The sequence below is a fragment of the Botryllus schlosseri genome, chromosome 9 (genome assembly GCF_051294905.1).
Source record: "Botryllus schlosseri isolate E-star chromosome 9, Bs_hap1, whole genome shotgun sequence".
NCBI lineage: Eukaryota > Metazoa > Chordata > Ascidiacea > Stolidobranchia > Styelidae > Botryllus > Botryllus schlosseri.
The window spans coordinates 21787132-21800072 of NC_137244.1; the positions used below are offsets into that span (position 1 = coordinate 21787132).

At 41.9% G+C, this 12941-nt stretch overlaps 1 protein-coding gene across 1 annotated transcript; it reads right to left on the minus strand.

Annotated features, from left to right (window-relative positions):
• Positions 1-538: 538 nt before the first annotated feature.
• On the minus strand, positions 539-11720 carry LOC145446141 (cytochrome P450 2B6-like). Its single transcript, XM_080324366.1, has 11 exons — positions 11414-11720; positions 11177-11342; positions 7856-7965; positions 7726-7791; positions 7526-7666; positions 7375-7455; positions 7181-7307; positions 6331-6446; positions 3991-4173; positions 3778-3919; positions 539-1031 (listed from the first exon to the last, which is right to left on the minus strand). The coding sequence occupies exons 1-11, from the start codon at positions 11651-11653 to the stop codon at positions 829-831; spliced, it is 1575 nt and encodes a 524-aa protein (XP_080180492.1). The 5' UTR covers positions 11654-11720; the 3' UTR covers positions 539-828.
• Between the last annotated feature and the right edge of the window lie 1221 nt (positions 11721-12941).

Sequence of the window (12941 nt, forward strand, 5' to 3'; positions counted from 1 at the left end):
TTTGATTAATATCAGTGATTGGAAATTCTAAGCTATTTACGATGAGTTGCGCTATCACAGGTGAGGTTTGATACGTCACGTGTGTTCCTCACCTGTGCCTTACCTCTTCTTTCGCGCATTATTTTCGAACAATAAATATGAAATTCCGTGATTTTGGGAATATAAATGTTCATAAACATCGATAATACTAATAATCATTGAAGGTTTCACAATTTTCCTTCACTCACCCCTGACGACATGTGAGGCACTGCCTCGCTTGCCTCCCCTAACCCCACGTCACTGACGTATCACACCCTGCATTGGGGATGTGCTGCTGTAGTGGCAATGTTTAGCTCCACCTACGCACGTGGGTAGTAAAATAAGGCGCACACTATACGCATATCATTGTTTTTAATGTGTATTACAATGTTGTGGCCTGCAGTAGCCTTTTGAACCACAGACTATAATTATTTGTTCCAAGTTACTCCAACTAAACTTATTACTACGGAACAACACGAATTCTACAACTGCTTTCGTTAGCGCGGACAGGGACACTGAATTGTGTGTTCAGTATATAGTTTATTAATACCTTCATCAATCCAATACACCACAAGATTTCGATACAATAAGAAGGAATAGGAAGGGGTGCAAACGTATTGGAAAGGATGTATCAAACATACACTAGGCTTGACCTAAATATAGTATTAAAAATTGAAGAACATGCTGACAATAGCAGGCCTGCGGAGGTGGGGTCTCAGTCACAGATATATTGTGGTGGTAAAGAGGACCAACTCCACAGCCCTTGACAATAGGCATACGGGGATACATCAATGCACACACAATTCCAACCTAGCCACGTCGTGAAACCAGAGTAACAGGAGTATCATCCGGTGCGTTTACTGCAAGTCCGGTACGATACACGTCGTCAAACACCCACGGGCGTTCGCATCCAGGCTGTGGAGTTGGGATGACGTCAAACTTCTGGAACAAGGTGACGAAGAAGAAGAAGACTTCCAGCTCAGCCAACCGACGTCCAATGCATTGGCGTGGACCTAGAAAGAAAAGTATACTCAACCATGGCCTGCTTAATAACAAAACGTTCTAACGGTTTCAGGCACGGGCGTACGTAGAAAAGCAATAACGTAGCCCAACTCCAAACTTTATAAGTCAATCAGAGCGAAGTCATTGGCGTCGGAATTCGTGGAGGGATTTGTCGCTCGAAATGTGACTATACTGCTTACGCTTTAGATTTAGAATACAGTTAGCTGAGTAACCGATAAAGTTCGAGTATGTACTAAATATACGAGCCTACCAGATGGCGATACGCTTAAATCTTCTATATTCAATAGTATCAAATTGTGGTAGTATGAAAATACGCCAAAACTGTTGGCATTTCCCTACACACAATAGCAAAATTTGACATAGACGACTAAATTTTTCCTAAATGGTCAAGGCTCCGACTATACTGCAAAGTTTAAATCCGATGCAGGTCTTTTCATACAAGCTATATAGCAGGGGTTCTTCACCTTTAATTATCGCATACCCCCAAATTGTGGTCCTTCCATTTTCTACAATTTACAACAGGGGTGGGCAACATACGGCCCGCGGGCCGGATCAGGCCCGCGAAGGGATTTTGTCCGGCCCGCGGAAAGTTTTCCGTCTTACATGATAATGTGGCCCGCCGGCCCCAGTCTTCCGAGATTCCCCACTATACTTGCTCACATACATTTTAGTGATTGTATGTTTTTATACATATGTATGTACGGACAGCGAGCGAGGGTGGAGCTTACGCGTAAGTTCGTCGAAGCGAGAAGACTTGCATTATCGGCATTTACGATGTACTGAACCCTAATGTCATTTGTGGTAATAATGGTGTTTGTCGACGACAATGGTCATATACACCAGGCCGATATTTCTTATTTTTGATTCCGTAACCGCCGACTTGTAGCACGGCGCACACTTCTAGGCTTTTGTAAGACACCGATTATGCCAGGTGTCGCCAACTGAAAACGGGTCGCGGGCCAATTTCAAATTTCAAGGCCGCGGCCCGCATGAATTCAATATCGAGATAGACAGGCCGCACAGTTTAACAACCACGCTATCTCGTCACCTACTTAACCCTAATGCATTGATATCTTGGTAAATTTGGGGTACCGGGCTTATTGAATGCCTTGAAATCTTAATGAACGATTGCACCGTGTGTTGATTGATCAGAGAAAAGCAGACATGGTGGTACCTGTATGACAGGGGTGGCCAACCTGCGGCCGTAGAAGCAAATTCGTGCGGTCGTGGACACGTAATTCAATTAGTAGGTGTTGGCGGCCGTCGACGTATAATTTGAATTTACGAATTGACTCCCGATTTTTTTGAAAGATTTTAATTATTCTTGAAAGTTTCTTCGCGCAGCAGTGCGCGATTCAATGTGACTTTATTTTTCGATTTTAATATAGTTGCGCACTTTGCAATCAGAGCCCCACAGTACAGTTGCGAACAGATGCGCCACATATAGAAATACCAACTCGGAATCGTGTTCTCCTCACTATATCGACAATCCTGACGGGAGGTCAAGACATGCAAAGAACAGCATGCAACAAAGTGACTAATAATAATTGGCCTGCCCTGACCGACCCTCCACCAACTCTACCGGTGAATCTGATCACACATGATGAGAAATAATATGTAGAACTACTCATTTTAATGACGAAATTCATGAATGAATCTCAAAAAAATTTTCGCGCTTTGCGCGACTATGAACAGCCTACATTATTTAATAGATTAGTACGGAGTTCGCCGGAAATGGACATAGACACTTTAACATGAGCATTTGGCGTCCTGCTAGTTCAATACGACTATTCCCTGGAATGCGGCCGTAGGCTACATGAGTAGTCGAAATGCAGCCGTGACTGGCAAAAAGATTGGCCACCCCTGCTGTATGACAGTGCTGTTCTCAAATCCACACTGTCTTCGTCATTATTGGCGAGAAATGGCTTTGAAGTTGCATTGCTGTCGTTAAAATACATTCATTAAATACGATTTATTCCTTGTATACGTGGATAAATGGGCGAATAATGTATCGATTCAGCAATCCGGCCCGCCAAGTACTTAATTTTCCTATATCCGGCCCGCCGACTTGGAGAAGTTGCCCGCCCCTGATCTACAACATAGAAACCACCGAATCCACGTTAAGTTACAACTTACCAATACATACAAAGACGTAACCATTTTTTCCTAACACAGTGATTTTGTTTTTATGTGCTATTTATCGCGGTGTTTGTTTATATATATGGTCAGTGAGCATTAGGTTTGTCCAAAAATAACTCCAAATCTGCTATACACCGTTTTAAGACAACTTAACAAGTCCATGGCATAGCCAGTAAAATTTCAAAAATATTATTCAAATTCAAAATTTTCAACCCTAGAGCTTCGCTTGTACAGATTGGAATAGCGCAAAAATTAGTATACAGCGTTGTTTTAACCAAACCAACTATTGTATCAAATAGCCAGTACAATTTGAAGAAATAAGTTATTTTTGAACAACCCTAATGACCATCGATTACACTGACCAGTTACCATTGATCATCTTACTACAGCAGATCGATATTCTTATTGGTAGGTAATTGCTTGGATTTTGCAAGACACTGCTGGTGTGGAATATAGCTTCTAGATAAATATTCAACACGAGGATGTCTGGAGTTGATCCCGGTCGGATTAGAGTTCGCAACTGATATTTCATGAATCAGTGGATCACACCACTATGCTATGGGCCACCATCTCTGCTAAGGTTGATATGTGCCTTACCAATTCCGAAAGGAATCAGGTATTTGGTTGTTATCACTTTGCCGTCTTCGTCGATAAATCGTTCGGGGTTGAATTCCTCCGGCTTGTCCCAATATTTCGGACTGAAGTGCACAGCATGCACATTCGCCAGTATCGTGCTATCCTGAAATTAAACAGGACCCCCACCAATAAATGAAATCTATTTCTTGTCGGTATAGTGTCCCGTAAACTTACTTTCGGTATTTCGTAACCCTTGAATTTGACATTTTCGTGCACGCAGTGTGGTACGAGCAGAGGACCCACGCTTCTGCATCTCATCACTTCTTTTATGACAGCATGGCAATATGTCATTTCTTCTTTGTGTGTGTAACGAACCTTTCCGTTCGGCCCTAGCACCTCGTCTATTTCTTGATGAATCTGAGTATAAATGGACAATTGGACATATAGCACTAGTATAACACATGTGACGTAAAAATTCTGAAAGAACGTAGGGGAGATGTGAGATCTATGAGACAGGGACCGAAAATACTTTTAAATTATTTATGACAATCTTATGATTACACCCCATGAGTTTGTTTACAATTGCATGCTGACAAAATCCTTCCTCACATCCAAATAACTTGGACCTACGCGATATATGGAGTCTGCGGCATGTGTTTTCTGTTTTGGGAGTGAAAATTAAATTTCGATTGACGCGTAATTTTTTATTTGTAACCTTCAACACGAACAAGCGAGTAATTATTTTTCATGTAAAGTGTTGGGCTTATATCAGGCTATATGACGTCACATACTTTTTATTCAATACCATCATTGAGGGGAGTTTTTCAATTCAATTACACAATTTATAGAGCAGTGGTTCTCAAACTATTTTAGACAAGCCCCTCTTTATGACAGTTAAAACTTTCGCACCCCCTCCCCCTATCGTCTTATCACAAAATGAAACCAGAATGGTATCAATCCAAATGGATATTTTGATGGCATGGAAGGTTATGGCTGTTAATAAGAGAATTCTCAAATGTGAAATTCGGACTATACACAGAGCAATAACCATGAATTGGAGATAAATCGCGCGGAGCGTGAAATTTTGTTCAGTTAACCCCAGTTTCTCCCCAAGATGTTTTAACGCCCCCATTGGGGACGCGCGCCCCAGTTTGAGAACCGCTGTTATAGAGTGTGGACTGGTGATATTATAGTCAAATCAAGCAAAATAGCTTGGATCAAGCTGTGGAGCCAGCAAAAGATCTCTTGTTCTCGGATGAACATTCGGGGGCTAGGGAGCATTTTGTAATTTTTGATCCATCGGCACCGCATCTTCCATATATCAGATGAACTACGCACTTGCTCGACTGATCTCAGTGATCATGGCGGGGGCGGCACTATTTACCCAAGACCAGGTTTTAAGATGGTGTCGTCGCCATATATACTGCTACTGCTGTCACAGGGACCGATAAAGCTCGACTCCACAATGTATACATATAAAATATAAAGATTTAATATGCAGATTATATCGGCCTGGCGTAAAATTACTACATATGCCGATACACTGTGATTACAAAACAATAACAACACAACGGGGGCATGTAATCATTTTCCAACATTCATCGCAGTCCAAACAGTGATAAAACGCCTCATACCCCCTTTCATGTCGTCTATAATTTGGTTGCGCTTCCAGAACAATTATGATAAGATATACAGAACTTCCGTTCAGAATTAAAATGAGTATGCCATCCTATCAGTTTTTCATTAAGAGTTCATGATCAGAAATACACCGGTATATTTCGATTATCCAGTTATCCAGTTAAGGGCCTCTGATTGGAATGAATGCGTAACCGAACCCCCATGTCATTGAAAAGCTGTTAAGCCGCTGTAACTGCTGGTATCAACAAGATATCACAAGCTGGAGAATCAGAAAAAGTCTTTACAAGTTAAATTGAGTCGAATCGATACTGCACGATTTATCTCAAACAGTGCCGATTTCAGTTCGTTTCACAAGGAAGAGGAAGAGATTGATCATATTTGTAGGTAAGACGACTAACGCTCTGTCAGCGACACAATTCCGTGAAAACTCCAGGACAGACCCAGTCAACAAATAAAATCGTGCTGTGCGGCGCACAACAGTTCCAAGGCCATCGGACGTCGTCGTAGTGCATTACGTGCTTAAAACATCATCATGCTACGCACGCGTTTGAATTTGTTTTCAGGGCTTGCGCCCGCTGTATTCATGGTTTGGTTGATTGATTAAAAAAGTCATTGTTGCATCAGAGTGGTGACTATTTCTGATTGAATGAGTTTCGCGCAAATCGAAAGACCCGACGATGTATTCATCCGTCAAATTGTGTATACTTATAGAGCTATTAATTTCCGGATTTTTTCAATCAATGTTCTATAGTGCATAACGGCCAATCGCCAAAATTGGAGCTAGCGCCCCCTCCCAGATCGCTGCCGCCCCTTCTGACAACCACTGACCTAGAATTTAGACGACCTCAGTAGAACGCTGTGACGTCGGTAATAAAATCTATCGTTTTCAAGTGAGTTATTCTTTCCTTGGTTAAGCCCATGCAGGAGCCCGTATACCTTCTTCCGGATGTGTGGCCGGTTCGCAAGCATGAGGCAACTGAAAATCATTGTCAATTCCGTTGTTTCCAAACCCCCGCCGAAGAGATCTCTGACCATTAAAACCAGCATTTCGTCTGAAAATATAGTAATCGTAGACAAATTAGTGGTATTGACTCGACTTGTACTCGAATATTGTGCATGACTCGAACCAAGTCATACGACTTGAGACTATAGGTCGGTCAAGACAGACATTTCATTGTAACTTCGAAGAATAATAAAGTCACCCCCTAGTGTTTCGTCTGTCAGTTCAGATACTTGGAAAATAGGGCCGGAAACTGTTGGGACTGAGGGAAATGACGATATTACGAATGCGAGCCATTCTACATCGCTCGAGCAAAGTTGAAAGTGGGTTGAACCGGAATGAACTCAAAACTGAACAGTGAACACGATGACTTGGACTCGGGCTCGAGTCACAACAATATGATTCGGACTCGACCCTTTACTCACTGACTTGGACTTGAATCAGAGGTGAATTGAAAATGACTCGATTCGAATTGAGTCAAAACTATAATAGTGAGATTGAGCTGTGACTCGGAACCTTGTGACTTTGTTACAACCCTGGCGATAGCCCCCAGCGAATACTATATGGATAATGCACCTTGCCGGTAAGAAATCGAGTCGCTGTTTTGTCGGGGCTTGCTTGAATATAGAAAATGGCTTCCAAGTCCGATTCAAGATCAATTCTGCGTGACCGTGGTTGCCTGGCAACCAGAGCAGAGTTCCTAGGTCGAGTCACAACCGCAAAGAATATCTCATAATAATAATAACAAAATACCGAAGCAAGAGATTTCATATTAGTTAACCATGCCTGTGTACAGATGCTTGGTGCCATTATTCTTTTGCTCGATAAGAAATTCATCAATGAAATCCTTAGGGTTTGCGGGATCCAACATTTCTTTATGTTCTTTAACGCGTTGACGAATGAATTCCTCGTGCTACCATATGGAGAAAGACCAAGTTTTAATAACTGAAACAACATTTCGAAACTGCTGTATATCGAACCTTATGTAGTGAAGTTCGGACGTACGTCGCGGATTGACGGAGCTGCGGAAGATAGAGTAATGACGGGCTGATCAGGGCCGCCTGCGAATTAAGAGCGTCAAGAGCGTTCTACTAATTTGAGTAAGGTCCAGAAGGCTGCTAGGGCTATTACGTTGAAGGCAGGTGCTCCGAGGTGAAAGAAATCCGCCCACCCATTCCTCGTAGCTAGAAATTCTTCGTCCGTCAAGTCTGGGAATCGCTTTCCGGTTGTAACCTGTGCCAGTATATTGGCTGACGCGAATTGAATCTTTATCTGTGATTTGATCAATCGTTGATACAAAAATACGACGAATCAATTGTACAAATGCTAACCTTCGCTGCGTCGTCTAATGGAACTTTCCCATCTCCCAGAGATGCAACCAATCGAAGAGCTTCATCCTAAAATGTATGCACGAAAATTCTCGTCGGTCAGTCACTATCTCATGGCATTATCGTAACTTACAAGAACAGGGACTTCCATGGCTGACTTCCCGAAGCCTAACTTTCCGAGAACACCATGAGCAAAGTTTCTTTGGGTCATAAAATCCTGAGAATAGTCGCTTCCCGAAAGCCCTAAAATCGAAATAGGTCAATTCCTACTGCAGAGAAAGGGCTTGGCAAGCATTTGCATGAAGCGTGCCAAAATGTCAAACAATGTCAAAATATTACCAACTCGCGTGCCAAACATGTTTGATTTTGTCATATTTAGCGTTTCAAGCAAGGAATCCCACCAACTGCTTAATTGCAGCTGACAGCGGCATCAGTTACGTCAGTGCATTTTAAAGTATTGGTCGCGAAGCGTATAAATTTTGGTCACTGCCGCACTAGACCCAAGCAAAGCATTAGACCAGTGGTTCTCAACCTTTTTCTTATACACGCCCCCCTTTATGACAGTGAAAAATTCCGCGCCCCCCTTATCGTCATATCACAAAATCCAACCGGGATGCTCGCAACCCCAACAGATTGTTTGATGGCATGGAAAGCTATGACTGTTGATGAGAGAATTCAAAAACATCAAAATCGGTCTATATATAGAGAAACATGCGTGTATTGGAGGTAAATCGCGCAGAGCGCGAATAATATTTTCAGTTGACCGCTTTTTCGCGCCCACCTTCAGATGCTTACACGACCCCCCCCCCCCCCTCAAAGGGGGCGCGCCATCCAGGTTGAGAACCACTGCATTAGACGCTGGATTTACGTAGTTTTAGCATCATTTATTTTCATTCGCGCTGTGATCGCGCTTTGGTCGTTTCCAAGTCCGCCATATTCGGTACCATAGCCAATCAGTTTGTTTGTTTGTTTGGGGTATTCATGGTGTTTGTCGACTACGGTGGTCATTTACACCAGGCCGACCAATAGCACGGCCCACCTCTAGGTTTTTTGTAAGACACCGCTTATGCGGATGAGGTGGCGAGGAGATAGCCAATTAGTGACAGGCACATCAATTTTGTTACGATGATATGGCCTGATTATGAAAAATGTGCACCCCCTGGACCATACAAGTAGGTTTGATGTTACTTTAGGTTGGCCCGGCACTAGATTTGTCTGCAAAGCTCAAAAGTTCGCGGTAAATCGGTCAAGGTCGTTGTTCCAGATACATTGGAATAGCTTACACGTATCAGACGAAACTAAAAGAATATCTCCTTTCGTGAGACGAACACGATTCTAAATTCCCATTTCGACACGGGGCTCGTTATTTTCCTCGGCGGGTCTCCTTTCATACGTAGGGCTCAAGCTGTGGAGCATGAACTATCCGACAGTGGACTGGACATATCAATGTCGAACGTTTTGGCCAACACGCGGCGGTTAATTTTTCATTATCACCGCCAATCATTTTGGCAGCGCACACACCACATGGAGTAGCATGCTATGTTTAGGCCGTGACTCTGAGCGTGAAAATACCCAGCGCCGAAATGCCGGTTAATATACTAGTGGCGCTCCCGCAGGCTGCACTAAAGCTTCCGAACGGTTTCATACGATACTAGGTTGCCGTTCATTCATAATTGCTAATACAGGTGAACTCATTTTTGTACATTATGCAAAAAAAGTTATATAAATATATAAATTTTTTGGTGTTCCCCCATTATTATCAAGTAATTAGGTTCCAGTAAATCAAGCCGCGCGCGGAAAATTTTCATATGCAAATAAAATCTGCACCAAAAGACTATATTTTATGTTGATTTACGAAATAATTTTAGGTCACCTACGAGCTTTGTACATTAAAAAAAAAACTTTCAGATCACTTTTTGCAAAAACATGGCCATAATATGTTGTGTGCGATAAATAATTTGACGTGCCATGTAAAACTATCTCGCGTGCACAAATGGCACGCGTGCCAGGGATTGCCGACCCATAGGTATGTCTTATTACCTTTAGTCAGGTATTCTGACCCATACGCCACGGAAGCATTCCGTAGTTAGAGATATATGTGAAATATATATAGCTACATGGAAAATTATGAAGCTGGCGAAAAGCATAGACTTATTATATACAAATACATAGCAGTAATATATGTTGAATATCTAAAATCTATTGCATTTGACGTTTTCGGGCGATTCTCATCAGGAGGAAACACCAGTAAATGCGGAGATCGAATTCGAAATTATTGTGGCTGTGACGCAATCATGATGAATAAACGGGCTCTGTAATGGCATATGACTATGTAGATTGTAGATAAGTAACCTACGGTTAGTTATCTATAATATGACAACCCCACGGTAAACAGCAGTGGGAAGAAATTCGACTAAATAAAAATAAACGGAGTCAAAGTCCAACAGAATTAAATAATTTCAGATTTATGTGACGTTCAAAACTATATGTTTACTTAATTGTCACTTTACGTCACAAAGACAGAATTCTATTTATACATCTTCAAAATCGGAAATTGTGCGACGAATATAGGTAAGCACCACTCAGTGGTGGCTTTTGGGGTGAGCGAGCTGGGCAGTCGCCGCCCCCCCCCCCTGGTCGAAGGGCCCCCCTATTGGGATTTTGCGCTTTTTTTAAGGATAATGACGAATAAACATGGAAATCCGTGTACCAAGCAAGAATATGATTCCGCACAGATGTGTCAATCATCATCAAATCACTGCATATGTTAGAAAAGTCCCGTATCCCGATAATCATTACGTCTGTGCATGCGGTAGAATTACTTAGTTTTGACGTAGTCTATCCTTTCCCACATGCAAAATAGACGTGCCCCCCTCCCCCCCCTACCCCCCGTTCGTAGGGCCACCACTGGCACCACTGCAGTGCTAGTAAATATGGTAGGGATTGTTTCGCACGATAAATGATTGAAATCAATATACCTATTGTCACGTAATTTGATTAAATAATTCCGCCAAGTCGCAGATGAAATAGGCAAAGGTTGATTGGAATTTTGGCAACAATTCAGCATAATTGGATTATAGACCGTTCTACATATAGTCAATTCTTCTAACCCTCTTAGCAGCAAACAATTGCCTTATATTACTTCGCTGTAGTTTTATGGAGAATGGACGTATATGTTCGCGATATTTAAATAACTTAAAGGGGGTAACAAACTTATTTCAAAACAATTTGCAAACCACCCTACAGAGATTGAATAGTATATCCATATTGAAATGAACCCGAATATTTTCGAGTGACACTCGTCAGGTGTAATCGTCAGCAACTGGCAGAGAATTGGAAAGAATGTTGTATAACAATCGTATCACATTCACATCACAGAGAGAGAGAGAGTCTTTATTTTCGTCACCGGCATGAAAATGCGAATAATCGGGGCGAAGAGAGCGATCAAGCTTACCCGATTTCCGTAGGCCTTCGGTGAAAAGAATATTGTTGGGACGGCTTCCAAAGGCACTTCCATACTTGACTAGCGCCTCTTGGATTTTTTCATACGAATTCAACACCACTGTATAGTTGGACCCAACCTTGAACCCTATCACATCTCCGTACTTTTCAGCCCATTTCTGTGAAATAGTAAGTGGTTTGTAAAAAATATATTTGCATCAGGTTAATATAACATTTAACGAATACGTACTCTGAATGTAACTTCAGGCCTTGTCCCGATAGAAAGAGCAACGCCCAATATCGGCAATCCGGTTGGCCCCGGCGGAAAATTCTTCGGTTTCTTCGGAAGATACACGAAAACGAACCACAGGGACACCACAAAAGTTGCGATGAGACTGATATTAGTCGATATGAGATCTAGTACAGCGTTCATTCGGGCTATGTCAACTGTTTTAAGTACAAAAATTTCCACAAATGACAAATTGCACATTTCGCCGTGCTGCTAGTCAGCTGGTGCATAAATACTATCGCGTGGAGTATCAAAAAGTACCTGTCCACTGTCCAGTTTCGTTTTAACATATGGTACCTCTTAATTAGTCAGGTTCTCAGTCAGTATGTACAAATTGTACAAGTACACTCGTACAGATTGTACACTTTACAGCAACGCATAACTGTTTAAAAGTCGAACGCATTTTATTTTTGGCCGCGATGACTGCAAACTTTTTGATTATAAATATCTTTCGCTTTGTCGTTTCGATTACTTACTCGGCTTTTCGTCGTGACGCAATATTGTTAATATTAAATACGATAAAATTAGTCAACGAACGAAACCTCTCATATCTTATCGACTATGTAATTAGAGCTTGTCACGATAACCACTTCCCATTCAGATCGATACAATTATATACCGGCTAGTGCTATATAGTGACGCCGTACAATTCTTGCAATTGTGAATATCAAGCAAATAGCTTGATAAAAATGATAAATAATAAACAAGTTGGTGGTATATAATTCCATACTCACCTATCTACCCTATTTATTGTGTAATGTATCTCCTGATAAAATTACAGAAACCATCAATATATATTATTTAAGATAGGTAAGGTTAAAAACTGTTATAAAGTCTTCTCTGATAAAACGTAAACGACATTATCACTGCAACTGCACCTTTACGGTACCTGCCTGATTCACGATGCTAGGTCGAGAGAATTACGCGTACGCGTACGCCGTACATCATTTAGAAATCAATCACTCATACGATTGCTATGAAATAGCAAAATTCAATGCTTCGTCGAGCGTTTGTCTCGCTGCCGCAAGCGGCATGATTATTGAGACGAGACGACTATACGTTGATACGAAAACGAAATGAAGAATAGAAGAAACGGAGTATGATCAGTGCTCTTTGGCATTGCCCAAACGTCCACGCCCATGCCATTTGTCGCGACTATACTCATCCGTCCCGGCATTCCCTTTCTAGCCGGAAAATGAGAAAGTCGCTCATTTCCGTGGCTCATCTGGCAAACGTGAGGGCTTCTGTGAATGAACTGAATTTTTCCTGTAAGCACTGACGTAATTAAGCCGCACAAGCCTGCATCTAAACGAGAGGACACTACTCTTGGAGTAAGCAATAATGATATGCCTACGAAGTTGGTAAGAAAAATTAAGACCGAACGTTGTATGACAAATCATAACGTATGCATCATTCTGTTTATCTACATTGGTCAGAGTTGCTGTCGTAGACGTGAGTGTCAGAAGTTGTTTCGGTCGCCGACGCCAGC

Bases quoted from the DNA above. Each gene is read 5' to 3' on its own strand.
- LOC145446141 (XM_080324366.1), bottom strand. From the start codon at position 11,653: ATGTGCAATTTGTCATTTGTGGAAATTTTTGTACTTAAAACAGTTGAC. The intron at 7,966-11,176 runs GTAAGCTTGATC...TTTCGATTTTAG, and splicing joins CGAAGGCCTACGGAAATCGG to GGCTTTCGGGAAGCGACTAT. The intron at 7,308-7,374 runs GTTCGATATACA...TCCATATGGTAG, and splicing joins TCCGAACTTCACTACATAAG to CACGAGGAATTCATTCGTCA.